General features: G+C 34.5%; 1 protein-coding gene and 1 long non-coding RNA gene across 4 annotated transcripts in view; one reads left to right on the top strand and one right to left on the bottom strand.

Moving 5' to 3' along the window:
* Window positions 1–19,729, top strand: part of SHPRH (SNF2 histone linker PHD RING helicase) — a 94,648-nt gene that overhangs the window by 13,482 nt on the left and 61,437 nt on the right. For all 3 annotated transcript variants that reach the window (XM_072826840.1, XM_072826846.1, XM_072826849.1), the window contains exons 5-11: window positions 2,454–2,532; window positions 3,206–3,356; window positions 4,351–4,459; window positions 5,076–5,332; window positions 7,442–8,101; window positions 12,422–12,673; window positions 13,510–13,588. In XM_072826840.1, the coding sequence (XP_072682941.1) occupies window positions 2,454–2,532; window positions 3,206–3,356; window positions 4,351–4,459; window positions 5,076–5,332; window positions 7,442–8,101; window positions 12,422–12,673; window positions 13,510–13,588 (1,587 nt within the window). The remainder of the gene's footprint in view (window positions 1–2,453; window positions 2,533–3,205; window positions 3,357–4,350; window positions 4,460–5,075; window positions 5,333–7,441; window positions 8,102–12,421; window positions 12,674–13,509; window positions 13,589–19,729) is intronic.
* Window positions 11,543–19,729, bottom strand: part of LOC140633802 (uncharacterized) — a 52,761-nt gene continuing 44,574 nt past the window's right edge. The window contains exon 6 of the long non-coding RNA XR_012031406.1: window positions 11,543–12,702. This is a non-coding gene — a long non-coding RNA (uncharacterized lncRNA). The remainder of the gene's footprint in view (window positions 12,703–19,729) is intronic.

Genomic DNA, 19,729 nt, shown 5'->3' with positions numbered 1-19,729 from the left:
TAATTGGGATGGGGGATATTGTTAAGCAAATCATATTGAAACAGTAGAATGGGTTTTACTATGAACAAAATGATAGCTTAAGAAATTCTTTAAAATTAAAATCTAGAGAAATTAATTTGTGGGTTCCCTCATCTGTAAGTGTTTGAACTAATTTTTCCTACCCTGATTGGAATTTTTAAAAACCAATACATTTTTTATATGTCTTTCCAACTAAGAATTGCTTTTGGAACCTGATCAGATGGGAATCTTGCTAATTATCTGCAAGAGGCTTCATAATTCAATGATGGATATTAGCAACAGAAAGCAAATTTACCAAAGTGGGAGAATGATGTGTAACTAATTTTTCTGGGTTTGCATTTATATTCTTTGCTCCACAAAATAAATAATAAAATCTTATCTGTTAAGTGTTTTCCTTAAAGTAAATTTATGGGAGTCATTTATACCACTTCTTTATTCATTATCTTTAAAGAGACAGGTACCAGGTGAGATTTTTTTTTTTTTTTGTATGATTCTAGGAAGTGAAGTATCAACTGTATCTCTTTCTTTCTGTACAGATTTATTTTAATGATGGATAGCTCTTATTTCTCCCATAGGATCTAGTTTGTACTTTTTTATCCAACAAAATTCTTTTTTTTTTTAATTTTTAATTTTGGAAAATAATATCCATTTATAGTCAAAATTTCTTCCCACTCCCCCTCATTCCATACTCTAAATTATTCTGAAGTAACCATTTCATATATCACTTAATCTGGTAATATTTCAGTTTATTTTATTAAAACAAAGGATTCCTTTAAAACAGATATAAAATATATATCTTATAATGGCTTTTTAAACCCAGTAATTTCTTAATATCACTTAATCTCTCCCTTCTATACCTTCCTTTCTTCTCCCCTTTCTCTCTGTTTCTCTATTTCTTTTTCTATCTTATAATTTATTCAGATCTGAAACCATGTAACATTCATACATTGGAATTAGTTGTTGTCTCTTAAATTTCTGTAATCCATAGATTTTTATCTCTTCACATTCTGTATTTTTACTTAAAATTTATTCATTGAAGAAATTGTTAGGTCTGAGGTGTGCCACAGACTATTTGTTCTTCAAAATGAAATAACTTTTCTTTAAGTAATTAAGATATAACTTACAGTAAAATGCACAGACCTTAAGGGCACAGTTTGATAAATTTGCACAAATCTGTGCATCAGTGTCTCCAGTGACCCAGTTAAGACATAGAACGAAATTTCCTCAAAAGCCACTAGCCATCCCTGCCTCTTAAGACTTGAAATGGCTGTCTAAATTATGTGTTTTAAGTTTAAAATATATATCAGGTTTCAAATAGTACAAAAAAGGATGCCAAACATCTCACTAATAATTTTTATATTGATTACATGTTGAAGTGATAATATATTGGTTATATTAGGCTAAAAATTTATTAAAATTGACTTTACCTATTTCTTTTATGTCTGTTTTACAATGTTGACATGAAATATTTCTGTCACTCCAGAAACTTCCCTCATGACCCAGTCAGTTCTCCTACTTCAGCCCCTTTAGGAGGCAACTACTGCCATCATAAGTTAGTTTTGCCTGTTTTTGAAACAGTAAATAGTTTGGCCAAATATGGACACCTGAGGCAGGAGAGAAATTGACATCTTTCAACATAATGTTTTTGAGATTCAACTATGCTGCATGAATCAGTAATCCATTCTTTTTCTCCACAGAATGCATTTTCTTGATTCAGTCTCGTGTCATTTAATAGTTATGTTCCCTCTGGCTCCCATAAATTGAAGCTTTTTATCTTTTAATTTTTCATTTTATAAAAGCTATATATCTTTATTTGTACTTCATCTATTAATCCCTAAAGAAGGCAACAAAAAATTACTTGCTGTTTCACTGGTAGGTAGAGACATACTTCCTAATTTGGCAGTTGATTTAAATGACTTAAAATATTAAGGGAAAGGATAGTGAAAGATTTTGATTGAAATACATTCTCTACTTCAGTGTCTTAAGATACCTTTTCCTCAGTTAAGTAAGCTGTTCCTCTCAGCCCATGTAAAACGTTAGGTCTGATTTAGGTTAATGTACTAACCCACTAGCATATGTCTGTTGAGTTATTTAAAAACTCAGGCAACTTCTTGAAAGATTTATAAAGGATAAGCTACTTTCCTTTATTGGGTAGGAATTGGTCACTTATACTAGTTTTCTTTTCCTGTTAATCCTCTATGATTTACTACACTTTGTTTTTCTGTCTTAACACTTTATATAGAAAAATACTGGTATCTAAAGCAAAGGAAGAATAATTGTAAGAAAAATATCTGAAGAAAAGAATGAGATCCTAACCTTTTCCAGGTGTATGTGACTTTCAAGGGTGTCCTGACTGCTAACTTATTTTTATTTTAATGTGATTAGCAGAAGAGAAGACAAACAGAAACTTTTCTCATGGTTATATTTTTCTTTAGAAAATGCCTTGCACTTCTTATGGCGTGAGATTGTTACACCTGAGGATTTGAAACTCTACTACAATCCATATACAGGCTGGTAAGACAAATTTCTTGTGCTTGGTATTAAAAATAAATATTATGAAAACCTGTTTGAGATTGGTAGTATATGTCTTTAGTTTTGACAATAACTTTAAGAAGGAATACTAAGTTAAAGTCCTGTTAGACTTCATATCTTTACTTTTTTTATAAGTAGAACAAATAGAAATTAATAGTAATTTTCATTTTTCAGTAAATGAATGCTATATATAATAGACTTAAGATGCTTAGTTATTGACATTCAAAGAGATGATAATTTTAAGTGAAAATGTTATCTTACAGACCAATTTTTATATTTTCATTATTAATTTCTATTATAAAAGCCTTAGGAATCATTAAATATAATAACATAATGGGTGAATCAGTAGTTATTGGCCTCTTTTTTTATTCACAGACACAAAAGAAAGCAGACATGTTTCCTGTTATTTATAGGAGAGAAAAAAATGATGGGCATTTACCAGTACCACTCCTGTTTCTACAGACTTAGTTGTCAGCTCGGGTAGTTTTTTGATTACCACAGTTCTTTATTTATGACCTAGGGTTTCAGATTGCTTCACCCTAAGATATATTTTAAAGAAAACTTAGACTTTTATGGATTTCTTCCAGTTTTCTTTAGGAATAGTGTAATTTTTACTTAGATTCCTGTGATATGTTTTTCTTGTTTTTTCCTTTAGCATCATCCGTGATTACCCAAATGCTGGGCCACAGTTGCTTGGTGGAATCTTAGCAGATGAGATGGGTCTCGGAAAGACAGTGGAGGTTTTGGCTCTGATTCTGACACATACTCGACAAGATGTCAAACAAGATGCTCTCACTCTTCCTGAGGTAGGAGGAGTACTGTAGTGCTGAGAAAGCAGGGGACATATGTTCTCAAAGAGCATCATATGGCGAACATTTGCTTGGCACTTAAGCCAGCACTTTCAGTTTACTTTGAGGCTAATGATTTTTACAAGTTATTAGTTAACTTCAAGTGGGCACAGATAATAGGATGTTTGTGACCTGGCAGGGTTTTTGTAAGTGATATTAGCCAACTAGGAAAGGGATATGCTCTCTTAGGAAAGTACTGTGAGTTCATTGAATATTTTGCCAGTACTACAAGCTTCCATATTACCACTAAATATTTTTGAGTGATTTGTTTTTAATTGTACAGATCTCAGATATGTAAATCATAGAATCTAATGATTGATTAATAGATTGCTAAATGAATCAAACTCTTAAGTCCTCATTCCAAAATATATAATTGTGTTTAAAAATATAAATTTTAGAGTTTATGAGGGTGCCCCGAGACAAATGTAGCTCATAATTTCAAATAACCAGATCTAAAATCAACACACTAGTTAAGGACATAATTGATTACTTGTAGGGCCCATGGTGCTCACAACTTTAATGATAATGTGATCTTCTGATAGGGTCAGATTTGCAAAGTTAAAGTTAACTTTATAGATTTGAGTATGGAATAGAAAATATCTATTTAATTGTAAAAAAGAAAAATGTTAGAATATATAGTTTTAATTGTCGGTAACTTCTATATTAATTCCATACTTAAACAAGCCTTTAAAAGGTAATTTTAGAAGTTCTACACTTAACATTTGGGTAATTTAAGATAATATAACAGTTTTTAAAAGTGATGGCCAGCAGTAAGCCCTGAGATATTAGAAAAAAAAAAAAAAGGTTTGTATGTATGAATAGCATTCTAGCTCTTTCATCATTTTTTACAACTCTCTTGCATCTCCTTAGTAGAAGGAGGGTTAATTTTAATAAGCAATCCCAATTACTGAAAACAAAGCACTGTGTGACTACTGAATGTTGTTTATATCAGGGAAAAGTGGTGAATTATTTCATTCCATCACATTATTCTGGAGGAAAAGTAAAAAACACAGAAACCCAGAATATGGAATTTGAACCAAAAGAAAAAGTTCAGTGCCCCCGTAAGTATGAAATCTTTAAAGAAAATACCTTTTTTACAGTCATCTTTGTGATAGTTCTTTCATTCCTTGTATAGAGCTATATTGTAATTGTTATGAATTGTTTTCATAGTCATTTATACTTTGTATAAATGGAGTCAATTACAAGTCTTAACAAAAGTAAAGATTTATTCTTTCATTTGATTGATTTTTTTTTAGTCTAGATAGTTCTTATTCAGTCTTTTATATTTGAATTTCTTAATCTTACAGTTTAATCCAGGTTTTGTTTATTCTCAGTCATAGTTACTTCAAATTCTTCTAGCAAATGATTATTTCCCTTAAGTAGCATATATATATAGATAATTGTGAGAGGTTTTTTAAAATACAATTTTAAATGATAGTTGCTTTTTAAGGTTAACAAATTAAAGAATAATTCTTCCTTAAGTTATTTCTATAATAATTTATTAATGTGTTGAGATAAACTTATTACATATTCTTCAAAATGATGATACACAAGCAATATATCTCCAATAAATCTTTGCTTTATATTTTCTCAACTTAGTTCTCAATGCATTTAACTGTGTTCTGTTTTTTTGATTTTAATTATTTTGACTGAGTTAGCATATCCTTTTGCATATAGCTACACGTGTGATGATCCTGACAGCTGTGAAAGAAATGAATGGAAAAAAAGGAGTTTCCATCCTTTCCATCTATAAATATGTCAGTTCTATATATAGATATGATGTTCAGCGGAACAGGAGTCTTCTGAAACGGATGCTGAAATGTTTAATTTTTGAAGGTCTTGTGAAACAGATCAAAGGCCATGGTTTTTCTGGAACTTTTACATTGGGGAAGAATTACAAGGAAGAGGATATATATGATAAAACAAAAAAGCAGGTAACAGAACATTTGTTAAGTTGCTGTATGTGATGCCTTATAGAAGGCATTGAATAGATCCCATTTGATACTGAGGCTCTTAGACACTAAAGGTAAAAAACAAACTAAAATAATCACATATGGCTGTGACTTATCTTTTCTACTTCCTGAATATAAGTTTCACCAGAGTAGAACTATTATTTTGTTTACTAAGCCCAGAGAAGAGTGCTTGGCACATAGCAAATAACCAATAAATATTTACTGGATGAATTATATTAGTGGGTTAAGCATATTATAGAGTTTAAAATAACTCTAAAGAATATATTTTTTAAAGAGAAAAAAAAATAAGTTAAGCAGATCTATCCTCATCATGCTGTTGTCAGCAGTTAAAAACATCTGTAGTTTAAAAATATTAGATACCTTACATTTGCTTAGCTCTTTATATACATTTTCAGTTTTTTATATAAATTCTTATTTTTCTCATATCATCTTAGGAAATTTTTACATTTTGTTATAAAATTGCTTTTTGGGGCTCTTAATTTCAAATTTGCATTTAAAAAATTGGTTACATAGCTATTAAATCAGGTAAAGGGGGCTTGACTGAATCAATCAGAATAGCGTGAGCATTGGATATAGAGATTACCATAAATAAATGAATGAATAAACTAACTTTTTTTTTTTAATATTTTATTTATTCATGAGAGAGACAGAGAGAATGGCAGAGGCACAGGCAGAGGGAGAAGCAGGCTTCATGCAGGGAGCCTGATGTGGGACTCAATCTCGGGTCTCCAGGATCAGGCCCTGCTGAAGGCAGGTGCTAAACCACTGAGCCACCCGGGCTGCTCAATAAACTAACTTTAAATAAATAAATCAGATAAAGACTAATACAATAAGTCAAAGTTTAGGACAACCAGCTTGTCTACTCTGAAAGAAATGGCAGATTAAAAAGTTCACTTTCTGGAGTAGAGATTACCATAAATAAATGAATGAATAAACTAACTTTATTTTTTTTAATATTTTATTTATTATGAGAGAGACAGAAGACAAGAAAAGTTCACTTTCTGGAGTAGAGATTACCATAAATAAATGAATGAATAAACTAACTTTATTTTTTTTAATATTATTATTTATTTATGAGAGAGACAGAAGACAAGAGAGACAGAGAGAGAGGCAGAGGCACAGGCAGAGGGAGAAGCAGGCTCCCTGCAAGGAGCCCAATGCATGACTCAGTTCTCGAACTGGGATTACACCCTGAGCCAAAGGCAGATGCTCAACCGCTGAGCCACCCAGGCATCTCAAAAGGAAAATCTTCAATTAAAATCATTCATTTAATTTTAAGTGTTCCAACTCCTCTGTTCCTCTCCTCAGTTCTTTTTTTTTTTTTTTTTTTTAAGATTTTATTTATTTATTCATGAGAGAGAGAGAGAGAGAGCCATCCAGGGATTCCCCAATCTCAGTTCTTATATCACTTCTAGGACACTATTGCTAGCGCCTACCTCTCCGTCAAAGCCCCTCTGTTACATACCCTCTTACACATTCCTATACCATCGTTTCACTTGTTATTATTCTCCCATTTCCAATTGACCCCTTCGGAGACCACGAGTTAAGTATTTCTCATATTTGTATCCCCAGCATCTAGCACTATACCTGGCACAGAATTGGCATTCAGTAAATAATTTCAGGAAGGGACACCGGTAGAAAGGAGAAAAAAGGAATTTATTTGCTAATTGTAGTAACTAGTAGATTAATTTTCACTTTCTTTAAATGCTATGTCTTAGTGCTTGGTATGTTTATAATGATCCTAGTTTGTCTATTTATGTATTATAAAAACTACAGTCTTCTATTGGTTTAGACAAACTATAAATTATAAGAAGTTAATTTCAATATACTACCTTTCTAATTTTTATTGTCTTCAAATTTTACTTTACCATAATGGAGCCTCCCTTTTTTAGACCTAGAGAGTACAGAGGGCGGATTGAAAGCCACTGATCAGGAATGATTCTCCTCTGGGAAAATGGTAGCAAAGAATGACTATTGGGCTTTTATGGAAAACTTATAAGTAAGGTTGGGAATATAATTTCAGAAATGTAATCATGTTGAAATCAATTAATTAAATAATATTTTCCTTAGGCAGTAGGGAGTCCAAGGAAAATTCAGAAAGAATCCAGAAAATCAGGGAGCAAAGACACAGATTCTGAATACTTGCCATCAAACACATCTGATGATGATGATGATCCTTACTATTATTATTATAAGGCTCGGAGAAATCGTAGTAAATTCAGGAAAAAGCCTGTTACATCCACAAAAAAGGGAAAAGGTCAGCCTAATATCAATCTCAGTTCACAAGATCACTGTCCAGCTACCAATGACTCTGGAATTACCGATGTTGCCACATCTAAAAGTGCATGTATCTTTGAAGGCAAGCAAGAACATGCAGCTGAGGACCAAGCTGAATCTCTAAACCCTGCTGATGGTGATGTGCCACAATCTACTATCTTGAGTCCCTGTAATTCCTCTGATTATCGCTTTGAATGCATATGTGGTGAACTTGACCAAGTAGACCGTAAACCTCGTGTTCAGTGCCTGAAATGCCATCTGTGGCAACATGCAAAATGTGTGAATTATGAAGAGAAGAATCTGAAGATTAAACCTTTTTACTGTCCCCACTGTCTTGTTGCAATGGAGCCAGTATCAACAAGAGCAACTCTGATCATCTCGCCCAGTTCCATCTGTCATCAGTGGGTGGATGAAATCAACAGGCATGTGAGGTCATCATCTCTTCGAGTCTTGGTAAGGCAGTTTGGGCTCTTGAAAGGGATAGGAAAATGTCAGTTTTTGCTTCCTTGTGATAAGTTTCATAATCTTTGTCACTTTGTTCTTTATCCCAAAAATTAACTTAAATAGATAATATGAGGTCAGAACTTGAAAAGGAAAACGAGAAATGAAAATGAAAGAGTGGATTCTATATTCTTGTCTGACATCAGGCATTTTGAGTGAAAAGATGTGAAAGCTTTTGAAAAAATTCATCATGTAAACAAAAAAGACTTCATATATGCATTTATACTCTCAGACAGAAATGCAGTCCAAAGGCACCATTGTGTTAACAGTAGCTACTTGTCTGATCTCTACCTCTTAGCTCCAGAATCATCTTCTGAAGCCTCACCGTATCTGTAAAATAAGAATTTACTCATTCAACAGTTATTGAGCACCTACAATATACTAAGAATTGTGCTAAGTTCTAAAAATAGTACACCCTCACATACTTTGAAGATTAAATGATTTGATAAAAAGTGCTGGTACATAGTACGTTGTAATTTACTAATGTTAGTATTTCTTTTTTTATTGAAGTATAACTGACATACAGTGTTCTATTAATTTTAAGTATGTAACAGTGAATTTACAATTCTATATGTTAAGCTATACTCAACATGAGAAGTGTAGTTATCTGTCACCATGCAATGTTATTACAGTATTATTGATTATATTACCTATACTCTATTTTTCATCCTGGTGACTTATATATCTTAGAACTAGAACTCTGGGGCAGCCTGGGTGGCTCAGTGGTTCAGCGCTGCCTTCAACCCAGGGTGTGGTCCTGTAGACCCGGCATCGACTCCCGTATCAGGCTCCCTGCATTCAATGGAGCATGCTTCTTCCTCTGCCTGTGTCTGTGCCTCTCTCTCTGTTTTTTTTTTTTTTTTCTCTCTCTCTATGTCTCTCATGAATAAATAAATCATAAAAAAAACCTTTAAAAAAAAAGGACTAGAATTCTGTACTTCTTAATTCCTATTTCACCCACCCCCTCAATTCCCTCTGCTCTGCTAACCACCAGTTTGTTCTCGCTATTTATACTTTATGTTTATTCATTTGGTTTTTTAGGGTTCCACATATAAATGATATATGGGTTTATCTTTCTTTCTCTGACTTACTTCATCAGGCCTAATACCTCGAGGCTCATATTGTCACAAATGGAAAGATCTTACTCTTTTTTATAACTAATATTCAACTGTATATTTTTATACACCATATCTTTTTTATCTATCCATCTGTCAGTGAACACAGGTTGCTTCCATAACTTGGCTATTGTAAATAATACTGCAATAAACCTAGGGGTGACTATATTTTCAAATTAGTGTTTTCATTTTCTTTGGGTAAATAGTGGAATTACTGGATCATATAGTATTTCTGGGTTTGTTTGTTTGTTTTAAAGATTTTATTTATTCATGAGACACAGAGAGAGGCAGAGGGAGAAGCAGGCTCCATGCATAGAGCCCGACACAGGACTCGATCCCAGGTCTCCAAGATCCCGCACGGGGCTGAAAGCGGCACTAAACTGCTAAGCCACCCAGGCTGCCTCTTTTTTAATTTTGGTGGGAACTTTCAAACTATTTTCTACAGTGGTTGCAGCAGTTTACATTCCCACCCACAGTGCACTAGAGAATTTCCTCTTCTCCATATCTTCACCAATGCTTGTTTGTTCTTATCTTTTTGATACTAGCCATTCTGACCAGTGTGAGGTGATACCTCCTTGTTTGATTTGCATTTCTGTTCTAGTGATGTCGAGCATCTTTTTTATGTGTCTGTTGGCCATCTGTATATCTTCTTTGGAGAAATGTCTGTTCAGATCCTCTGCCTATTTTTTAATCATATCTTTTTTTTTTTTTATGTCAAGCTACATAAGTTCTTTATATATTTTGGATATTAACTCCTTAATGGATATATCACTTGCAAATATCTTTCCCATTCACTGGATTGCCTTTTTGGTTTTTTTTTTAAATATTTTATTTATTTATTAACGAAAGAGAGAGAGAGAGGCAGAGACACAAGCAGAGGGAGAAGCAGGCTCCACGCAGGAGCCCGACATGGGACTCGATCCCGGGTCTCCAGGATCAGGCCCTGGACTGAAAGCGGCACTAAACCGCTGAGTCACCTGGGCTGCCCTGCCTTTTTGTTTTGATGGTGTTCTTTGCTGTGTGTAAGGTTTCTATTCTGCTTCAGTGTCAGTAGTTTACTTTTGTTTTTGTTTCCCTTGCCTGAAGTTGCCAGACCAACTTCTAAGAGGTGACTGCCAGTGTTTTGTTTTAGGAATTTTATGGTTTCAACTCTCACATTTAGATTTTTATTTCATTTTGAGTTAATTTTTATATGGTATAAGAAAGTGGATCGCTTTTATTTGTTTGCATGTAGCTGTCCAGTTTTCCCAGCACCCATTTATTGAAGATACTATCTTTTCTCCATTGTATATTCTTGCCCTTTTATCATAGATAAACTAACCATATAAGTATGGGTTTATTTATGGGCTGTCTTGTTCCATTGCTCTTTGTATTTCTTTTTGTGTCAGTACCGTACTCTTGACTACTACAGCTCTTGAAGTATATCTTGAGGTCGAGGATTGTGATACGTTCAGCTCTTGCAGGATTGCTTTGACTATTCAAGGCTTTCTGTGGTTCCATACCAGTTTTGAGGATTATTTGTTCTAGTTCTGTGAAAAAATGCTATTGGTATTCTGATAGGGATTGCACTGAATCTGTAGATTGCTTTGGGTACTATGGATATTTTAACAATATTAATTTTTTTAATGCATAAGCATGGTTTATCTTTCCGTTTGTGTATTTCATCTTCAGTTTTTGTCTTCAGTGTCTTACAGTTTTCAGATAATAGGTATTTTACCTTCTTGGTTAAAATTATTTCTAGTATTTTTTTCTTTGTGATATAATTGTAAAAGTGATCATTTTCCTAATTTCTCTTTCCTAATTAGGATCTTTTCCTAATTTCCTAATTATTAGTGTATAGAAGTACAACAGATCTCTGTATATTAATTTTGTATCCTGTAACTTTACCGAATTCACTAATTGGTTCCGATAGTTTTTAGGTGGAATCTTTAGGGTTTTCTATATATATACAATTATGCCATCTGATAATAGTGACAGTTAAACTCCCTTCTTAATAATTTGGACCAGTTAGGGTGCCTTTTATTTCTTTTTCTCATCTGATTGCTGCAGCTAAGACTTTCAGGACTATGTTGAATAAAAGTGGTGAAAACAGATACCCTTGTCATACTCTTGACCCTAGAGGGAAAGCTTTCAGTTTTTCACCATTGAGTACAATGTTAGCTGTGTGTTGTCATATACGGTCTTTACTATGTTGAGATATGTTTCCTCTAAACCCATTTTGTTGAGTTTTGAGGGTGGTTTTTTTTTTTTTAAGATTTTTATTTATTTATTCATGAGACACATTGCGAGAGAAAGAGAGAGAGAGAGAGAGAGAGGCAGGCAGAGACACAGGCAGAGGGAGAAGCAGAGTCCATGCAGGGAGCCCGATGTGGAACTCGATCCCGGGTCTCCAGGATCACGCCCTGGGCCGAAAGCAGGTACTAAACCACTGAGCCACCCAGGCTGCCCAAGTTTTGAGTTTTTGATGTTCATATTCTTCACTCCCTTTGTTCTTTCCACACAAATGTTACTTAAGGTTTTCGATATTTCAGCTACTGCTTATAGACATGGAAAAAGAATATAGTAATAAGTAAAACACCCATCTGTGCCCTTGAGGAGCTCTATTTTGTAAGGTAGATAGCCCTTGCTTTGAATCTAGACTCTGCCAGTTTTGAGCAAGAAACTTGATGTTTCATATGTGTAGGATAGGAGTAATAACAACTACGAACAAGATTGTTATTGAAGATAAGAGTTAAAGCTTAGCATGGTGTCCGAAATATAAAAGATATTCAGTAAATTATAGCTCTTACTGTTCTACTTCTTCATACCTTTGTATGCACTACCTACCTTTTCTTCTTGCTCCCCCTGGGAGAACTCCTAAGTGTTCTTCAAGATCCACCTCAAATTTTCACTCCTCTCTGAACTTACCTTCTCAGCTCCAACATTGGTCTTTCCACTGTGCTACCACTTTTACTTCTGTTACATTTCCTTTCACATTGCTTATGTCATTGGTCTTCCACCCTAAAATGTATCTTTCTCTAGGCATATGGAGAATATATCTCATAGCGTGTCTGGTACTAAACAAATAGAGCTCAGTAAAGATATAAAGGAATGAATATTTTAGTTATCTTTGATGAGCCTTTCTGCAATAATTCTATCTGTGGTGATTATTTCCTAGGTATACCAAGGAGTGAAGAAAGATGGTTTTTTACAACCTCATTTTTTGGCTGAACAGGATATAGTTATCATTACCTATGATGTCCTTCGTTCAGAACTAAACTATGTAGATATCCCACACAGCAATAGTGAGGATGGACGTCGCTTACGGAACCAGAAGCGCTATATGGCCATTCCCAGCCCCCTAGTAGCTGTGGAGTGGTGGAGGATCTGCCTTGATGAAGCCCAGATGGTTGAATGTCCTGCTGTGAAAGTGAGCATTTCTGCAGAATCTTATGAACACTGGGGAAGAAAAAAGAAGAGATTGGGGAAACTGTCCATAAAAAATTTAATAATTTAAGTGTAATTAACCCACAATACTGATATTGGCAAAAAGTTTGCTATTAAACGCAATACATTTGCTTTTCTGTTGTTCCATGAATTTCATAACCCTTAGGAATTATTTTGGTACTAGGTGAATTATTGCTTTATATGCAGAGCCTATGTGTATTTCAGTAAGATGGCAGTTTATGTGTGGTGCAGATGAAAGTAAACTCTGTTTAGGGACTTTTCTAAGCATTTCTGCTAAGTGGAAAGCTTATCATTATAGGTCCTGATAGTTTTGGGCCAAAGTTAACCGGCAATTTTTTATCAGAGAGACCATATCATAACAGACTATGCTACTTTAGAATGCAGAGTATTGATTCAGCTTTTGTTCATCATATATCTTTATTCTGTCTTCTTTGGCCAGTTTGTAACCTGAACTCAATTTATGAATGGTATCTATTAGTACATTTAGTCCACATCTGAAGAATGGAGTGTCTTAGGGGATGTATCGGTCATTCAGGGAGGCTTTTCATTCTACACAAACTTGAACTACTCTTCCTCTTTTGAGGAGGGCACATGGCAGCTTGTTACTAATGGGAGCCACTACTAGAAGATGACCCATTCATTTTGACATTTAACTTTGAGTGTGATAGCTGTTAAATAAGAGTGAATATGTTTGACCTGAAGCATAGCTTTTCATGGACTGCTCTCAGGAGTAAGCATATTCCTGATTTGCCGTCTTTTTTTTCTTTTCTTTTTTATTTCATATTTCTCTCTCATTAGGCTGCAGAAATGGCTCAGCGCTTGAGTGGGATTAATCGCTGGTGCATCAGTGGCACTCCAGTGCAAAGAGGATTGGAGGGTAATGTGTGCTTTCCTCACATTTGGCATGTATTTTTAAAGCTTGCTTTTTTTTGAAGAAAATATATGTTTAACCTATGTTAAAATCCTTACTTAAGTGATGTACATATATTTATATTTAATTCCTAGTGGTCTCAAGCATTTATCTTTTTAAATGAAATTGAGGGGTTTTTGTTTTTATCTATGAGGACAGATACACCATGAGTAGTCCCATAGTCATAAGTCAAACAGTCATTGTGCCCTCCTCAGCAGGTCTAAAGATGCAGGTCTAAATTGAAGTCAGAGTTCCAAAGCAGTAAGTACAAAACAGAAAGAGCCTAACAAGGGAGAGAAGAGAGGGAAAAGGAATTAATTTCAATTGGCTCTATCTACAAAAATAAGGATCATGATTTTCATTGGCTGATCCATAAAGAGTGGGATCACAATTTTATTAATTGTAAGAGTTATAAAAGTTCATAGCTTTCTAATATCGCCTCATACACTTAGACCATTATTCCTTCAACTGTTCCTCTTGGGCATTTAGATTGTGTCAGGTTCTCCTCCACTCCCACATGCACGTTGTAACTCTTGCCTCTACATTCATCTCATCCATATAACTTAACTTTTTCTGTAAAACAGATGTTGCATTACAAATTTCATTCAAGTTGTGAATATTTAAAACTAGAAGTTGTATTAAATGTTGTTTTAGATAATAAATTTTCAGAAAAGCTGTTATTAAAATGTGGTTATAAAATGTAGATATTCTTGAAGTCCTGTGGCAAATGTTCATCCTCAAAACTTATGTTTCTTTTTAAAAAAAATTTACTGAAATTCAGGTTTTTATACATTGTTTTCAACAAGTTAACTTACCATTTTTTTTAACTTGCCATTTTTTAAGATAAAAATATCAGTATTCATTACTATGATCTGAAAAACTAATTTTTAAATTATTTTTAGGGGCAAAATGTTTTCTAGGAAGATCTTAACTGTGTGTTTAAATATTTGCATAATTTATCAATAATATCACGCTAATTAAAAGGCCAAATTTAGTGGTCTGCTACTACATTTGGAAATTGCCCAAATTTTAAGTGTTTAGTTTTAATAAGATTTTATTAGGCTCAAAAGTTAGCTGAGAGGGTACAAGAAAAAGAAAATGACTGTCAGAGTTACATTTTTCTAATTTTAACATTGAAAGAATATAACAGTAATTCCTCAGTTTCCTGGTTAGGTTATTTTGGATACATAAGGTATTGACAGGTATTTAAGCACTTACACCATGTAACAAATTCTTGAGTAATTTTTTTTAATTCCAGTATAATTATCATATAGTGTTATATTAGTTTTAGGTGTACAGTGTAGTGATTCAGTATTTGTATATATACATTGCTCAGTGTTCATCACAGTAAGTGTACTCTTAATCCCCTTTACCATCTCACTCATCCCTCCACCCACCTCCCCTCTGGTAACTATCAGTTTATTCTCTATATTTAAGAGTCTGTTTTGTTGTCTTTTTTTTCTTTGTTCATTTGTTTTGTTTCTTAAATTACACATAGGAGTTAAATCCTATAGTATTTATCTTTTTCTGACTTATTTCACTTAGCATTATATACCCTCTAGATCCATTCATGTTGTTGCATGTGGCAGGATTTCATTCTTTTTTATGGCTGAGTAATATTCCAGTGTATATATTACATCTTCTTTATCCATTCACCCACCTATCAATGGACACTTGAGTTGCTTCCATAATTTGGCTGTTGTAAATAATCTTGCAATAATGCAGGGATATATAGCTTTTTGAATAAGTGTTTGTTTCTTTAGGCGGGTAAATACCCAGTAGTGGAATTGCTGGATCATATGATAATTCTATTTTTCATTTTTTGAGGAACTTCCATACTCTTTTCCACAGTGGCTGCACCGGTTTGCATTCCACCAACAGTGCACAAGATTTTCGTTTTCTCCACATCCTTGCTCACACTGGTTGTTTGTTGTGGTTTTGATTGTAGCCATTCTGACTGGTGTGAGGTGATACTGTGATTTTGATTTGCATTTCCCTAATGATAAGTGATGTTAGCATCTTTTCATGTGTATGTTGGCCTTCCAAAGTCTGTATGTCTTTGGAGAAATGTCTCTACAGCTTTATTGAGGTATAAATGACATTCAATAAAACTGTAAATATTTAAAATATAAAATTTGTCAATGTTTTACCTACATATATCCCCATGAATCTATTTACACAATTATGATGATGATCAGCCCCAAAAGTTTCCTCAAGCCCAAGTTACCTGAAAAAGACCTTCTCTAAACTTTCTGATAGTTTATCTTTCCTCTTTGCTTCCATAATTCTCTGATGTCTTTAACACTATGCTTCTTCATTGTATCTCTTTTTGTAGTTGTTGTAGTAGAAATATTAGCCAGCCCAGATTCACTGTGGTGTAGTTGGAAGTGGAAATCTCATTTATTTTCTTTTTTTTTTAAATAAATTTATTTTTATTGGTGTTCAATTTACCAACATACAGAATAACACCCAGTGCTCATCCCATCAAGTGCCCCCCTCAGTGCCCATCACCCATTCACCCCCACCCCCCGCCCTCCTCCCCTTCCACTACCCCTAGTTCGTTTCCCAGAGCAGGAGTCTTCATGTTCTGTCTCCCTTTCTGATATTTCCCACACATTTCTTCTCCCTTCCCTTATATTCCCTTTCACTATTATTTATATTCCCCAAATGAATGAGAACATACACTGTTTGCCCTTCTCCGATTGACTTACTTCACTCAGCATAATACCCTCCAGTTCCATCCACGTCGAAGCAAATGGTGGGTATTTGTCATTTCTAATGGCTGAGTAATATTCCATTGTATACATAAACCACATCTTCTTTATCCATTCATCTTTCGATGGACACCGAGGCTCCTTCCACAGTTTGGCTATCGTGGCCATTGCTGCTATAAACATCGGGGTGCACGTGTCCCGGTGTTTCATTGCATCTGAATCTTTGGGGTAAATCCCCAACGGTGCAATTGCTGGGTTGTAGGGCAGGCCTATTTTTAACTCTTTGAGGAACCTCCACACAGTTTTCCAGAGTGGCTGCACCAGTTCACATTCCCACCAACAGTGTAAGAGGGTTCCCTTTTCTCCGCATCCTCTCCAACATTTGTGGTTTCCTGCCTTGTTAATTTTCCCCATTCTCACTGGTGTGAGGTGGTATCTCATTGTGGTTTTGATTTGTATTTCCCTGATGGCAAGTGATGCAGAGCATTTTCTCATGTGCATGTTGGCCATGTCTATGTCTTCCTCTGTGAGATTTCTCTTCATGTCCTTTGCCCATTTCATGATTGGATTGTTTGTTTCTTTGGTGTTGAGTTTAATAAGTTCTTTATAGATCTTGGAAACTAGCCCTTCATCTGATACGTCATTTGCAAATATCTTCTCCCATTCTGGAGGTTGTCTTTGAGTTTTGTTGACTGTATCCTTTGCTGTGCAAAAGCTTCTTATCTTGATGAAGTCCCAATAGTTCATTTTTGCTTTTGTTTCTTTTGCCTTCGTGGATGTATCTTGCAAGAAATTACTGTGGCTGAGTTCAAAAAGGGTGTTGCCTGTGTTCTCCTCTAGGATTTTGATGGAATCTTGTCTCACATTTAGATCTTTCATCCATTTTGAGTTTATCTTTGTGTATGGTGAAAGAGAGTGGTCAAACTCTCCCTCTTCGTCGATGACATGATACTCTACATAGAAAACCCAAAAGCCTCCACCCCAAGATTGCTAGAACTCATACAGCAATTTGGTAGTGTGGCAGGATACAAAATCAATGCCCAGAAATCAACGGCATTTCTATACACTAACAATGAGACTGAAGAAAGAGAAATTAAGGAGTCAATCCCATTTACAATTACACCCAAAAGCATAAGATACCTAGGAATAAACCTAACCAAAGAGGTAAAGGATCTATACCCTACAAACTATAGAACACTTCTGAAAGAAATTGAGGAAGACACAAAGAGATGGAAAACTATTCCATGCTCATGGATTGGCAGAATTAATATTGTGAAAATGTCAATGTTACCCAGGGCAATTTACACATTTAATGCAATCCCTATCAAAATACCATGGACTTTCTTCAGAGAGTTAGAACAAATTATTTTAAGATTTGTGTGGAATCAGAAAAGACCCCGAATAGCCAGGGGAATTTTAAAAAAAACCATAGCTGGGGGCATCACAATGCCAGATTTCAGGTTGTACTACAAAGCTGTGGTCATCAAGACAGTGTGGTTCTGGCACAAAAACAGACACATAGATCAATGGAACAGAATAGAGAACCCAGAAGTAGACCCTGAACTTTATGGTCAACTAATATTCGATAAAGGAGGAAAGACTATCCATTGGAAGAAAGACAGTCTTTTCAATAAATGCTGCTGGGAAAATTGGACATCCACATGCAGAAGAATGAAACTATTTTCTTTTGATGTTAGAGGAGGGTTTCTCAATCTTGGCCCCATTAACATTTAGAGCTGGATACTTCTTTTTCGTTGGGACCTGTCCTGTGCATCTTAGGATATTTAGCTTCTACCCACTAGATGGCAGTAACACTCCTGCAATTGTGACACCTTCAACTGATTTTTAAGCATTGCCAAATATCCCCTCCAGGCAAAATCATACCACTTCATAACAACCAGGGTGACCACATTGAGTTGTATGTACATTCAAGAAATTACATTCACGTTTTTATTTTTCTTAATCTCTAAGATGTTTTAAAATTAATTATAATAAAGTATACAAGGTATTTAGCACAGTACTTGGAGGGTGTTAAATATGCAGTGAATGGTAGCTGCTTCCACTGCTGCTTTTGTTGTTTTTATTATCCATTTATATATTCGTTTATTCATTTTAGCTTCTTTAGAAGTGTTGACTCTAAATTACTTAAGTACTTTGCAGTGCATTTATTGGTTCACTTATTCTTTGTGAAGTATAACAGCAAAAAATAGACAGAGTCCCTGACCTTCTTGAGCTTACAGCGTAAAAGGGAAGTTATATTCATTAAGTACTTAGATAAGATTGTGGTCAAGATAATTTTAATGTATGAAATAAATATAAAAGTCAAACTCTAATAGGCTTCAGAAAAGATGTCTTGTTCTGTGACATCACATAATAGAGATATAGAAGGAAGTGACAGCTGAGCCAGGATCTGAAATACTAATATGAGCCAGGTAAAGAGGGAGGGAAGAATTCTCTGTTGTAAAGGAAACAAAATCTAATAAAGATGATCAGGCATAAAGAGATCAGAAGGATACCAGTGTGACTAGAATCCACAGAGCCAGGGAGAACACAGTAGGTTGAGAGGCTGAGTAGATGGACGTAGACCAGACCATGGAGGATTCTGTAGGCCATGATAAGGAATTGTTTTTATTTTCTGAAGAAGAGTAGGAGCTATTGAAAGGATTTAAACAAAGTGGTTGGGGATCATCTCATGGTGAGATTTGGATTTTAAAAACTCAAATTGCCATGTGGAGATGGTTCAGAAGTGACAAGAGTGGATAGTACATTATCAGTTGGCTACAATAAGTAAGCTAGATAAGTGACAGTGGCACTTTGGATTTGAACTAGGATGGTCCTGAAGAAATGGGAAAAAATGGATAAGAAAAAAATTAATAAGGCTTAATAGTGATCAGAAGATGCCAAAACATCTGACTTGCATCTATGGACAGTGAGAGTATTTACCAATGAAGAGCACCAGAAGAGAAGCATATTTGGGCAAAGAGGTTATAAATATGATTTTGGCAAGTTGAGTTTGAGGCATATTTGGGATCTCAAAGAAAAGGTAGTACATATGCAACTAGATTGATTTAAACAAAAACATATATATAATATATATCCATCGAAATCTGTATATAGGCAATACTTTCAGATGTTAACTAACTCTTAGAAATCATCAAAGTAACTTAATTCAACCTAAGTATTTGTTGGGCATATTCAGAATAAATGCTGTACGTAAGGTCATGGCCTTTTTATAAAAACAATTGTCATGGTTTCTCAAGAGCCTATATGAACATGTTTAACAATACAGAAAAATATAAAGAAAATTACACTCCACCATACTCTTCATTTGAAGATATAACCACTATTCTATTCTATTTTACATAAAGGTTTATAGGTTTATCCTCATACTGCA

This window comes from Canis lupus, chromosome 1 (assembly GCF_048164855.1).
Source record: "Canis lupus baileyi chromosome 1, mCanLup2.hap1, whole genome shotgun sequence".
NCBI classification, from domain to species: Eukaryota; Metazoa; Chordata; class Mammalia; order Carnivora; family Canidae; genus Canis; species Canis lupus.
Note: the sequence above shows the minus strand (reverse complement) of the source record. Positions and strands in the feature narration are given on the sequence as shown.